General features: G+C 31.3%; 4 protein-coding genes across 6 annotated transcripts; 2 read left to right on the top strand and 2 right to left on the bottom strand.

Moving 5' to 3' along the window:
* Positions 1-459: 459 nt before the first annotated feature.
* LOC106767563 (pathogenesis-related protein STH-2) lies at positions 460-1,514 on the top strand. The gene is made up of 2 exons (XM_014652485.2): positions 460-840; positions 934-1,514. The coding sequence occupies exons 1-2, from the start codon at positions 657-659 to the stop codon at positions 1,230-1,232; spliced, it is 483 nt and encodes a 160-aa protein (XP_014507971.1). The 5' UTR covers positions 460-656; the 3' UTR covers positions 1,233-1,514.
* A 117-nt stretch (positions 1,515-1,631) lies between these two features.
* On the top strand, positions 1,632-2,992 carry LOC106769478. Of its 2 annotated transcripts, XM_022784043.1 has the most exons (3): positions 1,632-2,027; positions 2,126-2,210; positions 2,300-2,992. In XM_022784043.1, exons 1-3 carry the CDS (start codon positions 2,007-2,009, stop codon positions 2,971-2,973), a joined length of 780 nt encoding a protein of 259 aa, XP_022639764.1. In that variant the 5' UTR covers positions 1,632-2,006; the 3' UTR covers positions 2,974-2,992. The 2 variants fall into 2 exon arrangements, with proteins under 2 accessions (XP_022639764.1, XP_014510597.1); XM_014655111.2 differs by having other exon boundaries at positions 1,632-2,210.
* A 188-nt stretch (positions 2,993-3,180) lies between these two features.
* Positions 3,181-10,115, bottom strand: LOC106769477 (WD repeat-containing protein 43). Its single transcript, XM_022784042.1, has 13 exons — positions 9,936-10,115; positions 9,701-9,847; positions 9,419-9,534; positions 8,895-9,049; positions 8,364-8,452; positions 7,671-8,217; positions 7,230-7,388; positions 6,006-6,163; positions 5,785-5,864; positions 5,015-5,126; positions 4,478-4,552; positions 4,228-4,396; positions 3,181-3,535 (listed from the first exon to the last, which is right to left on the bottom strand). The coding sequence occupies exons 1-12, from the start codon at positions 10,023-10,025 to the stop codon at positions 4,250-4,252; spliced, it is 1,875 nt and encodes a 624-aa protein (XP_022639763.1). The 5' UTR covers positions 10,026-10,115; the 3' UTR covers positions 3,181-3,535; positions 4,228-4,249.
* Positions 10,116-15,040: 4,925 nt separating this feature from the next.
* On the bottom strand, positions 15,041-18,123 carry LOC106765693 (probable polygalacturonase). 2 transcript variants are annotated; one of them, XM_022784045.1, is made up of 7 exons: positions 17,908-18,123; positions 17,566-17,718; positions 16,968-17,270; positions 16,689-16,809; positions 16,411-16,585; positions 16,250-16,320; positions 15,041-16,160 (listed from the first exon to the last, which is right to left on the bottom strand). In XM_022784045.1, the coding sequence occupies exons 2-7, from the start codon at positions 17,626-17,628 to the stop codon at positions 15,502-15,504; spliced, it is 1,392 nt and encodes a 463-aa protein (XP_022639766.1). In that variant the 5' UTR covers positions 17,629-17,718; positions 17,908-18,123; the 3' UTR covers positions 15,041-15,501. The 2 variants fall into 2 exon arrangements, with proteins under 2 accessions (XP_022639766.1, XP_014505879.1); XM_014650393.2 differs by lacking the exon at positions 17,566-17,718 and having other exon boundaries at positions 17,908-18,121.
* Positions 18,124-24,630: the final 6,507 nt, after the last annotated feature.

Below are 24,630 nucleotides of genomic sequence, written 5' to 3' on the forward strand. Positions count from 1 at the left end.
ATGCTGCTTCAATTGTCAATATTAACAGTCCTTCAAACAACCAAACTCACACGCATTTAAATATTTAAATCTTACATTTATAGTATTTGCTACTCGATGATTAAATGTAAATCAAATTAAATTATAATTTAAGATACGCTTTATTTTATATGACATGAGTGAAAAATGGTATAATACTTTACATTGGTAAACTTAATTATAGTTATAGTTTTGATTAATAAACATTTTAACATCCACTGTTATCAGCATATTTGGGTAGGTAAGAAACAATCATCATCGACATTCATATGAAAGCAATCCAAGTCTATAAAATGTTGGCAAATGTCCTGATCCTTCAACTAGCCACAGATGTGGGACCATAAGTTTGAATATTATATGATACAGAAAAAAAACATGCGGCAGCCACTAGCATTTTAAGTCATCAAATGAGAAAATTCTCATTCTTAACTACCAATGTAATCTCCATTTTATTATTTTTAAGTCTAAGTTCCAAACATATCCAATTCAATCAAAGGCCTCGTTTCCAAGAAATTCACTTCATATAGGTATTGCTGGACCTATAAAATACAAGTCCTTCCCTCTGGATCTAACATCAGCTACCATCTATCATTCAGAAATTTGATTCCCTGAGATTTCTGCAATCTACAAAATTCAACATGGGAATCACAACCTACACACAGGAATATTCTTCCACTGTTGCCCCATCACGCATGTTCAAGGCCTTGATTGTAGACTCCAAGAATTTGCTTCCAAAGCTCTTACCTCAGTTTGTAAAAGATGTGAATGTAATCCAAGGTGATGGAGAAGCTGGAAGCATTGAACAAGTGAACTTCAATGAAGGTTGGCAACCAAATTGACATAGACACTCTGAACTGAAAGAAGATTACTTCTCTATGTTTTTTAATTAACCTGTTATGCATTTGTTTTATGCAGCTAGCCCTTTCAAATATCTGAAACACAGGATTGATGTGCTTGATAAGGAAAACTTGGTTTGCAAATACACTATGATTGAAGGGGATCCTTTAGGTGACAGACTTGAGTCTATAGGTTATGAGGTAAAGTTTGAGGCCACTAGTGATGGAGGTTGCCTCTGCAAAATGACTAGCAATTACAATACCATTGGGGAGTTTGATGTTAAAGAGGAAGAACTAAAGGAAGGAAGGGAGAGCACTATTGCAATTTACAAAGTTGTGGAGTCATACCTGCTGGAGAATCCACAAGTATATGCATAATCATTTATTTGTTAGTTTATTTATTGTTTCATGTTTCATAAGATATACAAATTTATTCAAATTTTTAGTAACAGTGTGCAACTATAGGGTTGTTTAGAATGGTTGCAAATACTTGAATTCCTTAATAAGCCCCTGCTGTATTAATAGCCAAAAGGGGCAGTGGATTGGCAAAAATACTTGTACTTTGGTAGTAACAGAGGTGAAGAGCGTTTTGTTTTTTACCTTTACATGAATTCCGATGTACTTAAAGAAATAAGAAATAACTCATTTCTGTTGTGAAAACATATGTTTGGATGGTTGTAAACGGAAATAAGAAATAACTCATATGATGCTGTAATGGTATTAACATCAAGAATTTTCGATTTATATATTATAAGTTCGCACTGAGCACGTAAGCCACCTTTTTCACTTAATCAAACAAAAATATGAATATTCAAGGCATGCTGGTTAAGGTTTGAGACCGTGTTGGTATTCGGATATGTCTCAAGCCTCACACATCTATCTTCCGCGTCACTCAATTAAAGATAACAGTGAGATTGGGCATCACAGTTTACAAATATCCACTGAGAATCTCTGAATTCTTTCCTGAATCATCACCCCTCTTCCGTGGATCAATCAAACAATGATTCCTTGCATTTCCCGCTTCCCTTGCCTTTAGCATATTCCTTGCCCGTGCAAGGCATGTATAAACAGATTCCATGCACAGGTTCTCCATCGTTATCCACTTCCTTAAAACATAAACACATCCCATTCTTTCTCTAATTTTACAGCTCCATGGCTCGGGAGGAGTCACAGGTAATACCCAAGAATGTAATATTTGGTTTTATATTTTTTTCATTTTCGATAAATTTAAACAAATGGCAAGCACTATCTGGCTAATCCGTCAAATGCAGGCACCTCGCGTTACACAGATACAAGTCAGGGTGGACTGCAAGGGTTGCGTGCAGAAGATCAAGAAGGCACTAAATGGCATTCATGGTAGGTATTTATATATATACATACGCGATTTCCCTTTCATATGACGCACTTACACCATCAATTTATTTGGTGATCTTCTCCCTTTGCAGGTATATATGATCTTCATGTTGACTTAAATCGACAAAAGCTCACAATTGTTGGGTGGGCAGATCCAGAACAAGTTGTCAAAGCAATTAAGAAGACAAAGAAGAATGCCACAATTTGCTCTAGTATTGAACTGACACCTCCGTCTAAACCAACAGAATCAAAACCAAAAGGAAATGCACCAGCCCCTAATACTGCGCAACCACCGCCACAAGCTCCACCACCTCAAGCAAGCCACCCATTAGAATTACCGCCACAGCAACCACCACCTGAAGCAACACCATCATCATTCATACCTACACCAAAACAGCACAACGCAGCCTGGAAGTGGCAGAATAACACAAGAACAGAAGATCTAGAACAGGTTCATGTGACACACCATGATTCGTCTAACTACGCAAACAGATTCAGTTCTGGCCACAACCATGCCGAGCACTGGCACCGATACGATAATGGCCCTGTATTTCTGCAAGAGCCGTCACCGTCAATGTATGTGACACACAGCTATAATACACACATGCCTTCGTCGCACGTCACTGAATACGAATACGTTAGATCACCATCAATGCACACACATTACAATTGCATAGAACACTACAGTGGAGATTACCAAAACGGCAATGTAAACATCGCTTCAATGTTCAGCGATGATAATCCGAATGCCTGTTGCATTGTGTAGTCAGAAATTAGAATGCTAAGAGATGATTACAAAAACTAAAGAGAGTCTATTGTGCTTTCATATATGTCTTGATAAGTGTGTTCCGGAAGAGAATTCACAAAATATAATATGAAGACAAAAACATTAATACTTTAGTTTGGATGTGATCCGAGAATGGAGAATATTCCTAACTTCTGGGATAGAAAATTGTATTATGGATTCGTTTCGTGAGAGCGAAAGATATATGTTCAGGTAGATAACTGTATATTCAAAGATGTTCTAGATCCGGTTTATACAAACTCCTAATCATTACAAGCTGAGTATGTCTTCAAACATGTAAATATGTGCCCGAGCTATGTTCGTGTACTTTTACTTATCGGTGCAAAAACTGAAATTACATAAACTAGGGGCAGCGTCATTTTCACTAATTCTGTGGGTAACACCAAAATTTCTTTCTGAGGAGTTATCTATCTATATATAGCAACAAAATTGTGAAGAGACTGGATGAAATACAGTTTCCATTCCTCTATATCTCTGTCGGCCGCAATTCCTCTATCTTTGTTAGCCGCAAAAGGGACAACCTGTTAAAAGTTAATAGTAAAACTCCAATTACTAGTTTTCCAAGAAAAAAGTCCAATTAATATGCATATATAGACTTATGATAGCTACAATTATAAACATCACGAGACAATACCATAATTTCTAAGATAAAAACAAAAGAAATAAGATAAGGACGCGACAGACAAATATTTTTGACAGTTTGACATTCAATACTGGGATTGGTTCTCCAAAGTTCAAAGAAACAACTTTAGAGAGTGGCCACCTATCGCAAAATAATCATTTTTATGAAGCAAAGTATAATTTAGGTTGATAAAAATTTACATACACCAAGTATTTTAGCTTGGCAATCTCAACTACTCCCAACCCTAGAACATGACTAAGATCCTCCTTGAGTTTTAAGAAATAATTGCGTGGAAAAGGTTAATTGGCAAACAAGTGGCAAAAGAAAACCATACATCATTGTCAACCATAATTTAACTCCAGACTCAAGTTAAAAACTTTAAATGTTTATTCGACCACAATTTATGTTTGGTTTGGCTTCACTTTTGCCAAAAATTATTCAGATTTTCTACATTAAAGACAGAGCAACACAGTTGCTTCCAGTTTTTCATGATGCCTCCAAGATTTTGGGTTCCTCACTTCCAATCCAAACACACTGTATCAATTTTCGTATAACCAAAATGCATAAGTTATAAAAGCGTTTTACGTAATTACCTCAATAAAATGAAAAATCAGACTAGCTTTCATCATCAGTACTTATTTCAGAAGTGTCATCTCCCTCGTGATAATATTCATCCTTAGTTTCATCTTCATCTTCATCTTCACTTTCTTCTGTTTGGAGTCCATGCACCGAATGGCTTATAGTCTGGGAGGCTTTGTCAATCTGAAAGCAAATTTATTAAGGCCCCTGAAAACCAATAACATTCAACAGACGGGCAAACTAATTTAGAAAATGGGACTATACCTGTGATGTCACCAGTTGGAGACGACCTGATAATTGTAACAAAGGCTGAAGAGCTGCCCCTCTAAAATTGCTAATCTGAAAAGAGGCAGAAAACAATTCAAATTCTCAAACATTTATCAAAGTAAAGCCGTATGCCTTGTCGCTCAAACAGAATCAGAAGTCCCCAGAAAATCAGAACGACCAGAAGAAACAAAGAGTAGCCTTAGTTTTATTAAGAAATTATTTTTACGTGTAGTAAATATATGTTTAACCAAGCAAAGTTAAATTAACTTATCCTTTGGCCATTCAATTATCTTTCAAGTCTTTCTACTGTAAAATAACATCAACTAAGACAACCATATGACGAAAGTCAACATAGGTAGAACACATCATACTTCTTAACGAAGCGTTTGTCATACAAGAAGGAATAACAGAAGAAGCTACAGGACTAACTTTGAAGAAGCATATTTGAATTCTATATAGAAAATAGAGTATGATGAATTTAAAGTTCAGATTGTTGATTATAAGCAAATAAATGGAAATTTCAATCTATCATACCTTGTCTAAGGTATCAAGCGTACGTGTATCAGATTCCTCAGCAATGACATTTTGAGCATGATTCACTAATATGCTGTATATCCATGGAAGAATGTACTTTCCACTAGATGACCTGTTGAATAAAAATTTACCAATGTCGAGAGAATAAAATACATTGTGAAATAGTGAAAGATATCACAATTGCTATTTTCCACTGTCTGTACAACAAATATTTTGAAACAGGAAAAAAAAAAGTGAAAACAAGCAGTATTTTTGTGCTTATTAACAAAACAATATGATTTCTGAAACCAAACAGGAATTAGCTAACTAGCATCTTCCTTGACACAACTACAAGCTAACATTAAAATATAATCCATAGAATTGTATTTCCTACAACTATCAATCATGCTTTTGAATGCTACCCCTTAGAACATCACATGAACCAAAGAAGGATTTCAGGAAAGAGGCATTCAGTCTTGTATCATTAGAGAATTGAGCTTTTGCTCCTTGTAAAAGAAAATATCCACTGTGAGGGGGAAATCCTCTGAAGAGAGATATCTCCTATTTTCCATACTTTCCCATTCCTATTCTAGCTTCACAAAACAATTGCTTTCCATTTCTATGTGGGGGAAGAAAGTAGACATCCAAAGCTACCATAACTTAAAACCACTCCAGGAATAACATTCATTCTTTTAATATAGTGATAAAACAATGAACAAACAAGAGAAAATTGAGAGCATTCCAGCAAGCAAGAAATATTTCAGATGAAAGCCCAAGAATAGAAACCAAACCTTGATTCCCATGCAGCCAGTAACGCTTCCAGTAGCATGAATGCTTTGCTTGGCTCCATAGACAAAACAGTTGCTCTTATCTAATGAATGGATCTTAAAATTTTAGGCACATAAACAATTACGCACTACCTTTAAAAAATATGGACAATTAATATAACACAATGACAATTAATATAAACCAAAAGCAATTCTAAATGACAGTCACATTGACTCAAACTAACCTTTTTCGCTGGAACAGTAGCATCCACATCAATACCCTTCAACAACTTAGAGCAAAGTTCAATTTTTGATGCATATTCACTTTCACCGGAAAGCATCCCCAGTGATTTTAGCTGGTCCTCCATGCAAAGTTCATCAGCCTCACTATGGGCCATATCATCTGCATAGATTGGTAAAATAACAGATTAAGCAAAGCAGAAAAGAAGTGTCAGTGCATCCTCTATTCTAGATCATACTTAGTGACCGCAATGAACATAAGACAGGCAAATTATATTAAAAATGCCTATAAGCCAGTGTTATTTACAATGGAAGAATGCTCTACCATATTGATTGGAAGTTGAAAGATGTTACAACTCATAAGCAATCATAAAACTCCTCAACTTATAAGGAGTTTTATGCAGACAAGCTAGCCTCTCATGGTTTTACTATAACAGGACTATTTTTTGGTGGGATTTAATTCCCGGTTTTAGTGAGGACTTTAACTAGAACAGGATTGATCTTCCCAACTATAAATTTACTTGATCTTTGTTTTCATGGGCTTGGTTTATGCCACTCCCCCAAATTTTTCTTGTTCTCTTTCTTTCATCATTTATTTAGTAAATTTATGGTGTGTTCCAGATAATTGTTAGTGGCAGACACGACCTAATTGGGATGTCTCTCTATTGTGATTGTGTTATTTTTGTGTTAAAAAACAAACAATATTGCGCACATAAGGAGATATGTACAGTTTTCACACCAACTGACTGACAAGGTTGAAGATGAGGTATTTACAAAATTAGATAGCTCTTAGCATGCAATAGCATTGCATTGCATTCCTTTACAAAACGTCTCTTAAAATTATGAACGAATAAAAATATATGAAACCGCTGTTTTGCAACAAACAGTAATGAATATCACTCAGATATGTAAACACAAACAAATACCTAGAAATTAATCAACCACGTCAGAAACTTTCCATTACTTCAACCTATGACTTTCTTACTTTACTCTCTGTAGAGTCCATGCAGGGTGGACTTGTTATTAGGCAAATGAAATTTCCAGATTGTACCAATTTGTCAACATACATATTAAGCTAAAAATTCCATTTTGAGGAAAATAGTGAAAGTGTTTAATTTATTGCTCAGAAAGATAATATGGTGATAAACCGAAAGAGATAAGTCCAGTCTCAGCTACAATTGAAGCATTAATCAATCGTGCATTTGTTCAAGAAAAGATTATATCAGTACCTTCCATTTCAACAGACTCGTCATTTCTCCACAAATCATCAATTATATCCTTGTCCAGAGGTTTTTGAAATGCTTTCTCTTTCTCGTTCTCTTGAGAATTAAAAACCTTAGGAATTGGAAGCAAGGCATCCTCAGCATTAGCTCGGTCTAGTGCAATAACTGTCAATATAGGAGCAGCAGTTAGTAACCTACAATAGGATTGGGAATAGAGCTAACAAGAAATAAGATCAGCTTATTTTGGGAGAAAAGTTCAAAATTAGATATAGGATCAGATAGAAAAATCGTGTACATCAAAGAAACACTGAAGAAGATTGCAATATACACAAGTTTTAGGTTTCCCACCTAATACCTCAAACTTTTCAAATAGTTTTGTATGGATAAAAATAGTCAAAATAAGAGAATGCTAGTTAGAAAGAGTTAATTAAACACACAATGTCCTACCTGTTTGTGCATTTGTTCCCTTCTTAGATTTGACGAGAGCTTGACTTGTTGGTAGAAGAACACCATCACGAGAGACATTCAACTTTACGTCTGTACCAGAATGCACAAGAACTTTTCTGAATGATGGCTTTACAAGCAACCCATAAACAAGAAAAACTTGCCCAGAGGCTGGCTTCTGGATGCCTTGTAATTTTGCAGCATATATTGCTGGCAGAGTTCCTCTGTAATTTCTGGAGGGCATGTCTTCTAAAGATAATGATATTTTTGTGGCTTTTGCATTACGCAGTTGTTCAATACTATTACCAAACCATAAATAACAAATGCCAATTTCTGAAATGGCCAAAACACATATGCCAGGCATGTCATCCTCCACATTATCAATGCACCTGCTATCAAGGAAGACAGCAGGATGCTCCATTGCAAGAACACAACTAGCTGACTGCTTTTTAGGACCATCCATCCTCCAAACAGCAACATATCTTTCACCAACAGCGGACGAGAGGATATACTTGCCATCTTCAGTGAAAACCATGCATCTAACAGAACCCTGTTAACAAAACTAAGACGACGTTATGCAAACAATAAAATAATAACAGACAACTTTAAGAAAAAGGCTTGCTTATTCTTAGCGCAAATTACTTGCGTGCTCATAGAGTATATGCATGTAAATAGGGAAATATATATGAGACTCACGGGATGACCAGAGAACTTTTGAATCTTTTTGTGATTAGAGCAGTTAAAAATCTTCAATTGTGCAGCTGCAGTAGCTAATGTCTTTCCATCTGATTTAAGTAAAGAAGCAATTACCAAAATCAGTAATAAAAATAGTACTATCAATACCCTAAAGATTGAATATTCATCAAAACCATGATTAACTGAAATCCTTCTGGCTCACTCAAGCTCATGAATTATTGATAATGATATAGCTCATGCTAATTTTAAAAATAATTAAAGAACTAACTTCCTTGTAGATGGTCAACCTAACCAAATTTGGATCATCGACCTTACAATTACATTTGAGCTTTCTATTGGCAACTTTATGGTCAAATAAAACGCACTAGACTATAGAAGTTTAAAGAATCACACGGAAAACTCAATGAAATTATACCACACACCACGTACAGTGTCTAATTTTGATTAACTCAGCTAGACAGAAAAAAATTAGCTTCAGTTGGTCCTACCCAAAAAACCAAGACTTCTACAAAAGCTACGGAGGATAAATACCTGGAGAAACACACATGCAGGACACCGCCTTGGTAGAAGCCTTAAATTTCTCCAACAGGTTTCCTGTCATGAAATCTATCGCACATACCATCCCATCTGCACCAGCTGTATAAATGCTTGACACGTTTGCTGAAGATGCAATGGCTCTCACACCTCTGCAGTTGAGTTGAACAAAATAAGAAAGAGAAATTAGGAACTAAAACCCATAAAATCCAGGAATTTACATTTCTGGGAGACACCATTTCCAACTTTCGCGGAGTTGCAAATTTTAAAATATACAGAGCATTAGGTAAACCCATCCATTCAAATACGGTAATAATTATAAATTGAACATAATATAGAAGCATCTCTTTCTGGTGTTGTTCTCCAGTCAAAAATTAGAATGCCACCTTCATAATTTGCTCGGTTAATGTCAATCTTAAAAGTCGATTTCCAAGGAGTAACTTCAATTTGAACCGGATATTTAAAACATAAGCTATCATATCTAAGATCATTAAAACGGAGAATAAAATGTTATAACTTACCCGGGATGACAGTCAGTAATTCTCCAACTTAAGTGACCAGCATCAACATCAAGTGCTAGAACATCACCACTACCAGTTCCAAGTACTAACAACGAGGATGCATGCTTCCGTTTCCTCTGCAATAATTAAAATGTGAGGTATGCATACATACATATCATTATAAAATAAATATTACATATATAAAATTATAAAAGAAATAACACATACATGCATGCATTCATACACATACATACACAAATATATACATACACGCACGTATAATTGCAAAAAAAATTAAGGAACCTTTCTTTCGAAGGAGAACCACTTGATGCAGGTATAATCTAGTGCGAGATGGCCGTTAATGGATTTGTTCTGTGACGTAGTTGTTGAATGAGTTGATGCAATATCTGCGAACTCGGTCTGAACCTGGCCACTCAGCGTGTCCCATATCTATGCATAGAAATTGTTGAGATGTGTGAACAAGTTAACTAACAGTTGAAGAAGTAAAAGGATTAGAAGAGAGACAGAGAGAGAAAACCTTGACGCGACCGTCTCCGGCAGTTATAGCAAAGAAGTCCAGAGAAGGATTGAAAGCTGTCAAAATTCCTCTGACGTCCGTTGAAGCCATTACCCAAAACAGTCGAAGCCCGCAAGTCTCAAGGAGGACGAAAGAGGGTTCCCGTTCGCAGTAAGAGAGAGAGAGGGAAACAAAACAAACTAGCTGTGGGTCGGGTCGGTTTTATTTTAACTATTTTTCATCTACATTTTTTAACAACAAAAAGGGTCCATTAACACTGGGCTCCATTTTATGCTGTTCATTCAATATGGACTTTATAAAGTTCAATCCAACTCAAATTAAGGAATTTCTTCCCATGTTTTCTTCTTGCACCCCTACACTTTTTAAATTCCAATTATACTTCTATTGAAATTTTAGTTCCGGTACAATTTGTAAATATTCAATTTAAAGAATTCTGAATTCAAAAATATTAGTTTTACGTATTTTGAATTGTAAAATCTCTTATACAATTTACTTTTGGAATTATATAATTCTTAATACAAATTTTTGAAGATAATTTGTAATACAAATTTCATTCTAAATGTATAATCCATATTTTAAATTTATATTCTGCTTATAGAATTTATAATGTAAATTTATAAGAGAATTTGTTTATATATATATATATATATATATATATATATATATATATATATTAAATATGAATTTAAGTATCACATTCAATTGGATAGAGATGATAAAACTCAATATTTTTATAAAAAAATATATATATCTTAAAATTTTGGATGGAATTTGAATCCTAAACTCTATGAGTATTCAATATCTAATGTAAAATACTCAGAATTGATTTAATTAGAGTGAAGTGGAGGTGAACTTCTGAAACAGTCTATACTTTTAATGTACTCATTCCAAAACATTTTCACACCACCATTCTCACACAGTACAATAACAACATAAAAACCCTAACTATAATTGCCAAAAAGAGTTATTACATATTTCAATATAAAAAATAATTCAACTAATTAGCTTTAATATATTAAAAAATATAAGAAAATTAAATTCCAATCAGAATTTGAGTTATGCATTTTTAATGATGATGATATTTAATAAAATTATTGTGTGGATCATTGAAAAAAATTCTAATACGATTGGATAACAACACAATCATTATACGTAACCAAAACTGAATAAGAAAAACACGGTGTTATACTTAGGCTAAAGGATATCAAAGTAATAGTTTTTTCTTGCAAATATCTTAATTTTTGTTTTAATTCATGTAATTTACTTGTTTCTAATCTTGGTAAATATGTTATTCTTATTTATAGTTTCTAATTACACCCTGGCGAATAATATTTCTTTTAACAAAGATTACCGTTGTAATATTCCAAATAAATCTATAACAAAAGTTATAATTTATTTAAGGAGTTAACATGAATAATAATAGAGAACAGTGAATAAAGAGCAACACAGAAAGAATGAGAATATGAAATTTCATATGGAATTAAAACTATACTGAGAATAAAAGTATAATACAATATATAGGCTAATACCGATTGGCTATGATAACAGTCTCAGACCAAACGGTAATACAAAAGGGTAACTACACCGAACGGTTTTACCACAATAACGAACCGGACGTAAATATATATATATAAGAGGTGAAATTAAATCCTAAACTATGGTACGGACGGTCCTGCACAACTTTCTAGTATAGCGTCTATAGGTTGCTCCGTCTGCAGGGCATCTTCCAGAGTATCTTCTCGATCACCCTCTGCTCACACCCAAAAAGATGATCATTACAGTGAAGAAAACAAACTGAACGGCCAAATACCTAACGACAACATAAGCAAGACAGGAAAATAAGGGTAAGCTTATGTAAATTTAATTAATCATTTTCACATACACATAAAACATTTCAATAATCCGCATGCATCAAGATTTCCAAACATCAATATAACCAATTTATCTAGACTCTCTCTGGAGGGTATGAACTATGTAGCTCGCTGCTCTTTGCACCCGGGTGGACCTAGCTGGGATACACTCAACAGACTGCCACCCGAGGTTAGTCCAGTGGAACCACCTCAGTATAAAAATACTAAGCTAAAGGACCTCCTGTCATTCCGACACATGGGTTACCCTTCTCTACCTCAGAAGACGTAATCACGGAATATCAGGATAGAACAAAACCCGAGTCTGACCATAGTCATACTCCACTAAATCAATTTCCAAATCATGAGATATTCCTCCCTGGAATACTCTTAGCATCAGAATAATAATTCCACTTTCGTTTTTATACTATCAACAAATTGATCGAATAATAATGAGAAAAACTGAGTATCATAGAAATTCAACAAGTGACCAAACGGTCAAAGAACAAGAGACTGAATAAAACGATGAGTTGTAATAGTTGACCAGACGGTCTGGCATAGGATAAAACTGAACACTTTTGAAAACAATACAGGTAAACTTATTCTTGAAGAAGAATGAACGCTAAACAACATAAGTCATTCTTGGAAGGAAATGAATACCAAGTTTATGACTGACTTTAGCCAAATGCCTTTACGACTAGCAGAAGTTCTCTTCAATAAAAACGAGTGTCAGTGCAAAACCGAATACTCTGTGAGGAATCAAGTGTCAGTGTAAGACCGCACACTTTTCAAATAAATAATATTATAAACCGAACGTTTTTCCAAGAAGGATAATTAATATCAAATCGAGTACTTAGTCTATGACCAAATGCTCAAACATAATATCATATTTGTAAATCCGAACGCTTGGTTTATGACCGAACGTTCTTAAAACAATCAATAGCAATAATATGAAGCCGAATGCTTCGGAAATAGAGTATCAGTCTAATACTAAACACTTGTATGACCAAACGTATAGTTTATGACCGGATGTTCTTAGAATTCAAGTACTGGTATAAGACCTAGCACTTTTTAATAAACATAATTAATATAGACCGAACGCTCAGTGTATGATTGAACGTTCTAAATGGTTAATATGAAACCAAATACTCGGCCTATGACCAAGTACTTCGAGACCGGACGTTCAGTATAAGACCGGACGTCCTTTAATGGTTAATTCCGAACGGATAACCAAGTAAGATATTTAAGTTTCAACACAAAGGTACCAAATCAATTGTTTTAAGAGGAAATCGAACGGTCCTAATGACCCTTCGATTACAGATTCATATTTTCACTAAGTTTTATAACTTTATGACATATTTCATACCAAAAATCAAACATGCATTTCTCAACAACAAGATCATACATTCAGCAAGCATAACTCACAAAATCATGCATACAAAATAATCATAATTAAATTTATAAGCTTCCCTTACCTTATGATCCAAGCTAAGCTTTTAGGTTCTTCAAGTGGTCACTCTTAAGGCTTCAAGAGTCCAAAGTGCTCCACACCAGATTTTGATCGGTGCAATTGGAAAGTCTTGACGCCAGGAAGATTTAATCTAAAAGAAGTGGGGTGATCGGAGGAGAAGAAGAGTTCAGAAATCTAGAGAGAATCTAGAGAGAAGTTGGTGGTTTCTAGGGAGAAGGAGGAGAAAAATGGATTTCTGGGGGTAGAAGACGAAGAGGTTGCATGCAGAAGTGGTGCCAATTTTCGAAGGTTCAACTTTAAATATGGCCACCAAATGGGCCGTTCGGCCCACTCACAGACTTGCCTTCCACTAACTAGAAGCTCTCATTCTCTCTGCCGCCGCACGGATCACGATGACAGAAAATTAATTGCACTGCACACCTTGTCTTCCATTAACCAAGAGAAAATCCTGACACGTAGCTTCCACTAAAAGGAAACATTAATTGGGGTGTGATAACCGTGAACAATTTTTTATTATTATTATAAATATAAAACCTTCTACATAAACCTAAAAGTGAAAAAAAAAAACATAATAGAAGAAAAACCAAAACCAAATTCAATCTTTTTTTTCAATCCATAATGATAAGTGACCTGAAATTTATTATTTATAAAATTATTATTAATTGCCTATTTTCCGATAGTCATGTACTGTACTTATAAAATTTACATGGATAAACAACATAAGTGTAGTTTTAGGTAAGTTAAAATACTGAAATGATTTTCATATCTTTTAAAATCTTAGATTTCTATATTTTAATTGATTTCAATTAGGCGTCTATTTTTAAAAATATATATTTAAAAAGTATGATGTGATTCAGTTATTTATGTTAATATTATATTATGTTAAGTCACCTATTAAGTGTGTGTGCTTTTTAATTATTTTTTAAATTAAAACGTGTTAAGTGAATGTTTTAACGTTGGAAAAAAAATTAACGTGAAAATTTTTAATTTAATTATATTTTTTTTAAGATTGAAATGTTAATCAAAACTAATATCAAATTTAATTTTTATATAAATGTTATAATGATATTTTTATTAAGTATTTAAAAAAAATTATATTTAAATTTTATATTGAAATTTATTTAAATTTTGTTTTAAAATTTTAAATATATTTATGTCGATACAATATTAAGCCATATGTTTTTTTATTTGAATTAATATAAATATAAACAAAATTAAAATAAAGAATATAAATTTTCATTTATTATCTGTCATAGGAGATGTAAATGAATTTTGAAATTGTATAAATTTATAAAATTTATATTTCAAATGTCTGTATAGAATTATAAATTTAAATACAATTATTTGAAATATAAATTTAAATAAAGAATAATATTAAAGTATGATGTAATTAAAATATCAATATAAAGAAATTTAAAGTTTTTAAACAAAATTTAAATAAAATTTAAGATAAAATATAAATTTAAATAAATTTTATTTTATTACAAACACATAAGAAAACCTAAATTTTAATAAAAATATGAGTACATTTATATAAAAATTAAATGTAATCTTTGATAAATACGAGTACATTTACAAACACAAATATTAAATTTAGATTTTTAACTTAACACTATAATGACAACATATAATACTATCACATCATTCTCGTTTGCCACGTGAAACGACACTGTTTGATAAATAACAATTTAAAAATAAATTTAAAAATTCAATAAAAAAATGAAAAAAAACAACAACTGACACATCACATGTTAATATTAATTAACTTGTGGTACCGTATTAATGTATTAATAGAGAATATCAAATTATATCATATTTTTAAAAAGTGAAACCCAATGGAGAGAGACTTTTAGCTACAAATACTTTCAATTACCTAAAAAGATTATACCATCCATAAAAATTTCCTTATTGGAGACTCACGGAAATCCATCAGATGCTTTAGAGTGAAATCACATTATCTCAAAGGACATGCACCAGTGAAGATATCATCAGATCGAGTCCTCCTGTGGGTACTACCAAAATTTCATTACACATGAATGAAGAAATGAAGCTGTACAACAAATATTGTGCTGCTTGCAGCATGGAAGAATGGAAATCGTAGGATGGAAAAATGAATGATCCCAATATCTGTCTTATTTGAAAGAATGTGGCTTTATCTGATATATCAATGGCTAATCACTTTTTCAAGGCCTCCAAGCAGGGAATTGAAGAATATGAACCTTTTTGTCGACAGAAGATTATTGACACATCACATGTCCGCAGTTTTTCCCTTGACACTCAGATTGGAGAGACAATCTGAAAGGGTCTCGAGATCAGGACAGGGTTTGGGAAGAACAGAATCTGAAAATCCAGAGATATTTGAACATTCCCAAGGAACGGAAGAAACTGCATTTATAGATAAATTTATGTTGGAAAGGCATATGTTTGTGAAGGGAGATTCTTCTAGACCGGCAAAGCTTCCAGCAATAGTGATGTTTGTGCCAATCATATCTTGGAAAATAATGTGGTCCAAAAGTGGAAGAGCATTTGGATCAAATTTGTCATCAGGATGAGATCCACAATAACCTGTGGCGGCCATTGCAGTGTATATATTCTCCATTTCTATCTCTGATATGACTATTTCCTTGATATAACCACCTCTACCCCTCATAGTTCTGAATTCAATGCCACTCCTTGAATTGTAAAGATAAACATTCTCCACAAGAATATTTGAAATGCCACCAGACATGTCACTTCCAAATGCAATAGTAGACCCATAAGAAGCTTGCAAATGCACCCTTCTGATGTGTACATTCTCAGTTGGCTTGCCATAGGCAATGCCATATTCGTCCCAGCCACTTTTGAGGGCAATTGCATCATAACCCGTTTCAATGACACAATCCTCTATACAAACATGATCAGAAGAATCTGAAAACATTAAAGTGCATGGAAATTAGTTAACATGTGACACACCTGGTACTAAATGTAAAATGTATAATCCATAATATGTGACACACCTGGTACTATGCCAATGGTATAGGGGGATTCTGGAGGAGCAGAAATTGAAACATTGTAAATATGTACATTGCTGTTTGCAATACATGACCAAAACAATATCAGTTGTGCTTTGAAAATAGGTATTATTTACAGTGATGTTTAGAAGAAACATATAACATACCTGCAATAAACTGGGTGGATGCTATATGCAGGGGCATTCAAGAATGTAAGATTTGAAACTACCACATGATCAGATGCCACTAATTCAATAATATGGGGACGGCTGTAGTTCAGGGAATGAGAGCTAAACAATTCCCACCATGCCAATCCCATGCCATCAATGATTCCACTATTACCTAGTAAAACCCACAAAGATATGAGAATTTAGGGAAAAGATGGAAAATTTAGGAAAACCTGTTGCTAAGAGGAAAAAGAAAAGATGCTGGGAGTGGAAAAAACCTGTTATCACCACATCATCTAACATGTATCCATTTATTAAACTCTGATATCTTCCCCCGGGAACTTCAACTCCTCGACCATAAGAAGGTAATGGATCAACAACTTCCCAGTGAAATGGATCCTGCCAAAACATCAATAGCATTGGAAAAGAAAAACAAGAATAAGGAAAACCACTTATCACAAAGAGTAACCCCAGACAGAAATATCTCACATGTGCTATCCTCGGTAAAAAGGACAATGATCAAAAGTCGGTAAAAGAAAGAGAAAAAGGTGAAATACCTGAGATCCAAGAATGACAGCACCTTTTTCCAAGAACAGTGTCAGATGACTAGTAAGATTGAAACTTTTAGTCAACCATGTTCCTGGTGGCACGTATAACTGAGCACCACCCTTGTCAGCAAATGACTTGAGATAGAAGATTGCATTCTGGAATGCAATAGTGTTCAATGTTTTACCATCCCCAACCGCTCCAAACTCAAGGATGGACACGGTGTGCGGTCTTGGCTTTGGTGCTGGATTATGCTCACACTGCCCATTGACTCGGACTTCATTGCTTAGCGACAGCAGCAAGAGTAATGCTACCTGAACAAGGAATTGGAGAAGGAAAATTAAAACATCAATTCACAAGATGTCCGTCAAATACGATAATAATTCACAGATTCTTATGATTATGTCCGAGATTGATTCAAGACAAATTCAGATACAGAATCTACTTATATGAATAAATAATTCACTTCCCTTTACCAGTAAGCATTTCCTGTAGGAATGCGCAAGTACCTTAGTTAAAAGAAAGTATGAAAGTGGAGAAATTGATAGCAAAGAGAGTAATCAAAGCAAAAGACTGTTCTCCTCAGTCAAAATGAATGTAAAGGCATGCCTGAATGAATTGAAAACGATTGAGAGAGACTTGAAACCGAAAAATAAGTGTTTTAAATTGCATTATTTGAGGGTTGAAATATAAAGTGCGCAAGTTTTACAGATCATAGAGATAATGATTGAAGTCTGACATCCACAGCAACTACCATTGCCTCTGAAAGGAGCAAAGACCAAACCCAAATGGAATCAAACACGTCGCTCAATAGGGTAGAGATATACACTCTCTAATTCAAGCATCTAATACGCAGAAAGGTTAAAAATTGAAAACAGATTTGTTGCACAATGATAAACCCAACTGCAATATAAGACAACAGAACAAAATCAAGCAGAGAAACATACGTACTAGCATGTTCTTGGGTCAAAACTTGTGACAGAGGCACAAGAGACACAATCACCGAGAAAGAACCAAATAAAAAAGAATTGCAGGAGGAGAGAAAGAATATTGAAGGAGAGGAGCAAGAAGCAAGGAGAAGAGGAAGACAGAGACAGCTTTATGCAAGATACTGAATATTATAAGCATTAATCATGTACATGACAGGAAAGGAGAGAGTTAATGGTCTTTTCTTACATGACATGTATGCACACTTTTATATATATGTTTTTCATATGCAGAACCGTAAACTTAGATCATATCATCCTACATTGGTAATTCATACTAAAATTAATTAATATTTATTTAGTGTAGATATTAAGAGAAATCAGAAGAGAAAAGAGACAAGTAATTGATATAAATAATGATGAAATGTTAAAAGGTAAAAGATAAAAAATTATACTAATGGAGTGTTTCTACTTATTAAATGCTCAAAATTATGACTCTAATAATTATGAAACTACATAAAAGGCATTTTTTCATTTATATAGAATTATTATTTATTTTGTACCATAAATAAAATATATATATTATTAAAGGTAATTTTATTGGAAATATAATAAAATGCTAAATCTGAAAATATTTTACTAAAAATTCAAATTTCGATTCATTGTTTTACACTGGCTGAATTGCTTATTTGAAAAAATATTCAAAATACACTTCTTTTTTAAAATATTTCATATAATATTATATATGTGTGTGTAATATTGGATTTTTAAATTAATTTTGTCTAATTTAAAATTTATCAATAAATTATCTTTTAATCGTGAATTGTCATTTATATATTAAGAGTAATAATCTATATGATAATTTCCTTAAAGAAATCATAAATTTTTTTAGTGGTTGAAAAATAAACTATAAATTTGTTTAAAATTTTTTAATAATAAGAAAATTTAATTTGATTATATTTCAATAAAAAAAATGTAATTGTGTATCTTCCGTAGTAGTTACTATGAAATATTTTTATATTAAAATATAAATAAAATTAAATGTTATTTGTTTTCAAAATAGATATTTATATATGACAAATTTAATACGAGACTTAGATTCTTTTGATATAGAAAAATGAAATTAAAAAGAAAATTCTATTAAAACGACGAACACAATTTACTAAAGATTAGTCAATAATCAACATTCTGCACCAATAATATTATTGAAAAAATGCATTAACTCAATTGATTAAAAATATTACAGTTATTTTAATTTTATGACTAAATAGTCGCATGCAAAAAATATGTGCATTTATAAAATTCAGAATTATAGGTGTAGTAAAAATAAAAATAATTTAAATAAATATAATAATAAAATCATTATATAGTTGATTATGTTTGATAAATTTGTGTGTGAAAATTAAGGAGTATTGTTTACGTGGCACATTTAATGTGAATTAACGTACAACGATGATGCTCATAGGTTGTGTCAGATGCCACACGTGGCAGAGAGTGTACAGTGGAGAGATAGAACACGTAAGAAGTAGTAGGAGGGAGTTTGTGAAACGGTGGGTGAGGGAACAAGGAATGGAATAATAATGAGGAAATGCATGTGGAATTGACAGAACACAAAGGAGACTGGACCCCACACCAATCATCAATCATGCTCAACATGCTAGCCTGGCGTGCCGTCAATTTATATATCACTCTTCTTATCATATAATAACTTTCTTTTTATACATACCTATTAATATATTTTTCATTAATTCAAATTCTACATCTTTTATACATTCAAATTCAATTCATACTTAGATGTAATTTTTCATTAAATATATTTAAAATAAAAATTCTTACTAACTTTTGACTATACAAGTCATTTTTCTTCTCTAATTCCCTTTTTCTCTAACCAAAATTCCAAATAATTTATACATGCTAATCTCTTTTACTAAATTTGCAAAAAGAAAATAATTGCATATCTTTTTACGCTAATCATAATCCGTATTCTTGAGTGTTCTGTATAAGTCACATCAACAAAAGTAAATTAATTATATGTTTGGGCTCTTCCTATATCCTAGTTTATCTGGAAATTTTGTTTTAATCCAATAAATAATTTATTTATGAAAATAATGTTTAATAATGTAATAGTATGTCATCCTGATGTGTAATCACGCCATTTTTACATTAAATATTAAATTAACAGGTAAATTAATATTACACAGTGAGTGGAAGGATCGGAATCTTTCAAAAATAAGATGGTGTAAATTCATAAAATTGAATATATATATATATATATATATATATATATATATATATATATATATATATAATTAAAGTTTTACTTATTTTTTAAATATTTCATTTAATAAATAATTTATTGACTTTTAGAGATGTAATAAAGCATCAAAAGGAAATTTTATAATAACATTTTGTTTATGTGCAAAAGAATATCATGACCACATATTATATATTTTTTTTTACATATAACCGTATAGATGTGAAAGAATATACGCTACCTTTTATTTAAGCTAAAGAATATAAATAAAGGATATATGTAGTCGAGGACTTTTATTTTTAGTAAAATATATCCTTACTATTTATACTGACAACTTATTACATTTAACTAAATATTTATATTGTTTTTCAGTTAATATTTTATTATGATTTTATTTTAAAAAATGGTATTTATTATCCATCATCGTATTTAAAATATTATTGTTTTAAAACTTAAAATTATAAAATGATTTTATTGTTAAAAAATATTTTGTAAAATTAGAAAGGAATATATATATATATATATATATATATATATTAATTTTAATCTCAAATTTTAAGTAATATATCAGTGTTATTCTTACAAGTATTTTAAAAATTTGAATATATTACTATACTTATACTTATATTCACTTTGAACAAAAATTAAAATTTTTTGTAAAAGTCATACTTACATTCCTAGAAGGCTTAAATTTTTAATTGGTTTCCATGAGGGAATTTTCAGTTTATTAACTGTTTGAACGTTCGAATACCTTTTAATTGTTCTTACAAACTTATTTGAAGTGTCATTAATTCACTAAATTGACACAAATTGCAAAACATACTACTCAATATATATACTTTTAAAAACTGGTACTAAACTGAAAATTCCCTCTTAACAATAGAAACCAATTAAGGATTTAAGCCTTCCTAAAAAGAATAAATTTAATTATCATCCTATTAAATATTCAAGCAACTTATCACGTGTATATTGTCAAATATCTCTTAAATCAGACGTGTCTCTTTATAGAATAAGTGGCATTGAGAGCTCCCACCCATAATAACATATGACAATTGTAAATTAAAAACATAATTAAAATAAGCATTTTCAATAAGCATTAATTTGTTTGTTGTTCATAATTTAATTGTTTATTATTTCAAATATTTCACATTTTTTAAATTTGTTTATTATATGTTTTTACTTCTGTATATTTAATCGCCTACCAGCTATCAAAATTCATTGCAGTGAAAAAATAAACTGACTTCTGTGATTCAAAATTGATAATATGTTTCTTTTATATGTATATTAATATAAAAGAAGAATTAGAGAAATAAAATCCTCCATGATTTATCTAAAAGAAGACTGACAAGAAAATGCAAGACACGTGGCTTTTAAGGTCTAATAGGTAATTTTATTTTTATATTTAGAATTTTTTTATACTTATATTTACTTTTTATTTAATTGATTTTTTTAAAAAAATTTAATTCAATTGTGTTAAATTAATATTAATATTATTTAAAAGTATCATGTTTCAACATTTATATTTATTACATGTTAAAATTTGAATAGTTTAATATTTAAAACTCTTCTAATTTTGATATAAGTATTAAATATAAGACGATTCAAATTTTATTATTAATAAACTCAGATTTTGAGATAAACACCTTCCATTATAGTTAATATCACTTTAATAAAATAAATTATATTAATCCTCTTTTACAAATATTAAAACTATATTAACTTTTTAAAATAAAAACTCAATTACTTAAAAATATATACAAAAGAAGGAATCAAATCAAAATCTAAATATTAAAAATAAATTACTAATTAAAATTACTTTTAATTATATTTTGCAAATAAATGTGTATAAATTTTCATGTGTTATTGTTAGAAATTACGAAAACTTGAAGACGCGAGAAGATTGTTTAGTTTCAAAACAATTTATTTCGTGAAATAAAATAAAAAAGACTAACGTAGTTAAATTTAGAAAATCAAAATCTACAACTTTAAATTTTCATAAATTTTTCAAATAGGGTTGATATAAAAAACATGATTGAAAATCCCATATAAATGTCAGAAATTTTAATTTCTTTGATATTTTCCTACAAATAAGTTAGTTGGAATGTCATTATACATCAGTATTTTCATATTAATTTACTTAGTTTTATATACATATTTTTTAAGTAACGCGGTTCTTGATAAAAAAAGATACATATATCTATATCTATATTTTTATATAATGAGAATTTTTCTTTTTAGTGTTCATATTTATTTTTTTAATGATTTTTTTTAAATTAACATAATTATTTCATGAATTTCATTTTTACGTGATTTTTTTTTTAAATTTAAAGGTTTTTCCAATTTGATTATTTTTAAATTTAACTATTTTTTTAATTATAAAATTACCTGTAAAAACATAAAAACCATTTACAGTAAAATTATAAAAATTATTTTAATTTTATAATTACAATAATAATAACAATAGTAATAATTCTTTATTATTTTTTTTATTATTATAAAAAAATACCAACATATCCATAGTACATTTGTTTTAACTGGGCCTCTATACTCACATATAGAAAAAATTATTCTTTTTTGTCTCCACATTTATTTGTCTCCACATTTATAAATAAGGGATTTTCCTGTTTAATTGCTATTCAATAGTAGCCAACATACCAAATATTTGCATTAAAGAATCCATTTGTTTACACATATATAATCTGGTTTATGAGAGTGGAAAAGATTTTAATATAATGTTGGAAGGAGCATGACAAAAGGTAAGAATTAGTAGATTCAAAATGCAAGTTGCCAATGATTGTTCATGTGGGGCGCCTAAGAGACTTTCTAACCAACACCTCCTATTTTCTAATTATTACCAATCCACCAAATTAAGTCTTCGTTAAATCAAGTTTCATCTTTGTTAAATTGCAACTCACCCCCTAGAAGTACATAATAGAAAATGAGAGTGAGGATACAAATATTATTGTTTTTACTATTTTTAACAATAAAGAAATAACAGAGTAAAAAAATTTAACATCAATACATTTTAATATTAGCAACGTTTGAATATAAATATCAACTGCCAACAAAAATAGTTGTGTATTCATCTAGGCACTATATATACATTAGTTTTTTTTGGTCTCTGGAGATTATACCATTACAAGTTTACTATATTTTATTAAGATATTTACATTTCTGAAGTTAAACGTCATACTGTTTATTATTTTTTATTAATATCACCAAATCCATTCTTACAAATAATATTAGATTAGAAAAACAGGACATTATATTTAATTAGAATGTTTGTAACAGCTTCAATAATATAGTTTTTCTTAAAAATACAAGTCTGATTTATATAATAAAATTTATATGCTGTATAGCTATGTCTTACATCTATTATCTCATTTTGCAGTTTGATTATCAAATACCAAATACTAATAATCCAACGAACTAGATTGTTAGCTGAAAGCCTTGCAGCTTAGAAAGTATCTCATCAAATGTAAAAACTGATACCAAATATCGTGTCTATTGCTATCAGTAATGATAAAATGAAAAAGAATTTACATAGTTTTAAGGACAAATAACATTAGAATTTGGCAAACATTTATATCTCAGCTATTAGCTAAAAACGGAACCTTCCATTCCGAGCATTGTTTTGCAATGGAATGCTTTTTCCCGGTTTAGACAGTTGCTATGTATCCACTGTTCAACTAGCTGGCTGAGGTTTTGAAATTGGAAATCTTTGGGAGCTAGCTGTTTTATATTGATTTTCCTTTGGGGAGAAGAGAAGAAACTAGAATAAAGCTACAAAAGTCAAAAATGCATACCTATATGATAGAGATATTGCACAACTTTTTCTTTTGTAAATTATTTGGATCATACAAGGAGAGATATATATACCTACTTTGAAGTATATATACTATTGAACGAAGAGCATTATTTGATTGGTGTGAATGCAAATGAATCTACCTGGTTGAAAGGGCAAAGAATGTGAACCACAATTTGGTGTGAATAAAGAAGATTTAATTATGATATATATGTAGATGCGTGCGTAGAAGAGTTAGATGTTGAAAAGAGGAGGTGATTTTTGAAGTAGTGTGAAGACAAGGTGGGGAATAGAAAAAGCTGAAGATGAGAAGGTCTCATCATGGATTATGGGGCCAATGCAAGAAGTGTATCCGAATCCTGTAGATGGAAGCAGCAAGGTCCCTCCCATCAAGTCATTTTCTGCCACTGTTACCTGCATGTGCCCAACCAAAAGACAAACACAACACACCCAATTATTTCTCCCTAAACAATTCACTCTTTCCTAAGAGTTAAACGTTATTCACCCAAACTCAAACAACCCCAATAAGCTCCATCATATCGTATATATGTTTTTCCTGTTCATCCCCAAATAATTATGGAATCCAAGAGCCGTAGGTAGTTTCAGACCAAAACCAAGACTGATGTAACAAGGACGGAATATTCAAGTTATTCATGTCAAACTTCAAGATTTTTCTTAAAAAAAGTACT

The sequence above is a fragment of the Vigna radiata genome, chromosome 7 (assembly GCF_000741045.1).
Source record: "Vigna radiata var. radiata cultivar VC1973A chromosome 7, Vradiata_ver6, whole genome shotgun sequence".
Classification (NCBI taxonomy): domain Eukaryota; kingdom Viridiplantae; phylum Streptophyta; class Magnoliopsida; order Fabales; family Fabaceae; genus Vigna; species Vigna radiata.

Bases quoted from the DNA above. Each gene is read 5' to 3' on its own strand.
- LOC106767563 (XM_014652485.2), top strand. From the start codon at position 657: ATGGGAATCACAACCTACACACAGGAATATTCTTCCACTGTTGCCCCA. The intron at 841-933 runs GTTGGCAACCAA...TGTTTTATGCAG, and splicing joins ACAAGTGAACTTCAATGAAG to CTAGCCCTTTCAAATATCTG.
- LOC106769478 (XM_014655111.2), top strand. From the start codon at position 2,090: ATGGCAAGCACTATCTGGCTAATCCGTCAAATGCAGGCACCTCGCGTT. The intron at 2,211-2,299 runs GTAGGTATTTAT...CTCCCTTTGCAG, and splicing joins GGCACTAAATGGCATTCATG to GTATATATGATCTTCATGTT.
- LOC106769477 (XM_022784042.1), bottom strand. From the start codon at position 10,025: ATGGCTTCAACGGACGTCAGAGGAATTTTGACAGCTTTCAATCCTTCT. The intron at 7,389-7,670 runs GTAGGACATTGT...CTATATTGACAG, and splicing joins GGGAACAAATGCACAAACAG to TTATTGCACTAGACCGAGCT. The intron at 4,397-4,477 runs GTATAGTCCCAT...ATTTGCTTTCAG, and splicing joins TCCAACTGGTGACATCACAG to ATTGACAAAGCCTCCCAGAC.
- LOC106765693 (XM_022784045.1), bottom strand. From the start codon at position 17,628: ATGCAATTTAAAACACTTATTTTTCGGTTTCAAGTCTCTCTCAATCGT. The intron at 16,586-16,688 runs GTTTTTTCCACT...GGGTTTTACTAG, and splicing joins AGATGATGTGGTGATAACAG to GTAATAGTGGAATCATTGAT. The intron at 16,321-16,410 runs GTATGTTATATG...TATTGCAAACAG, and splicing joins ATCCACCCAGTTTATTGCAG to CAATGTACATATTTACAATG.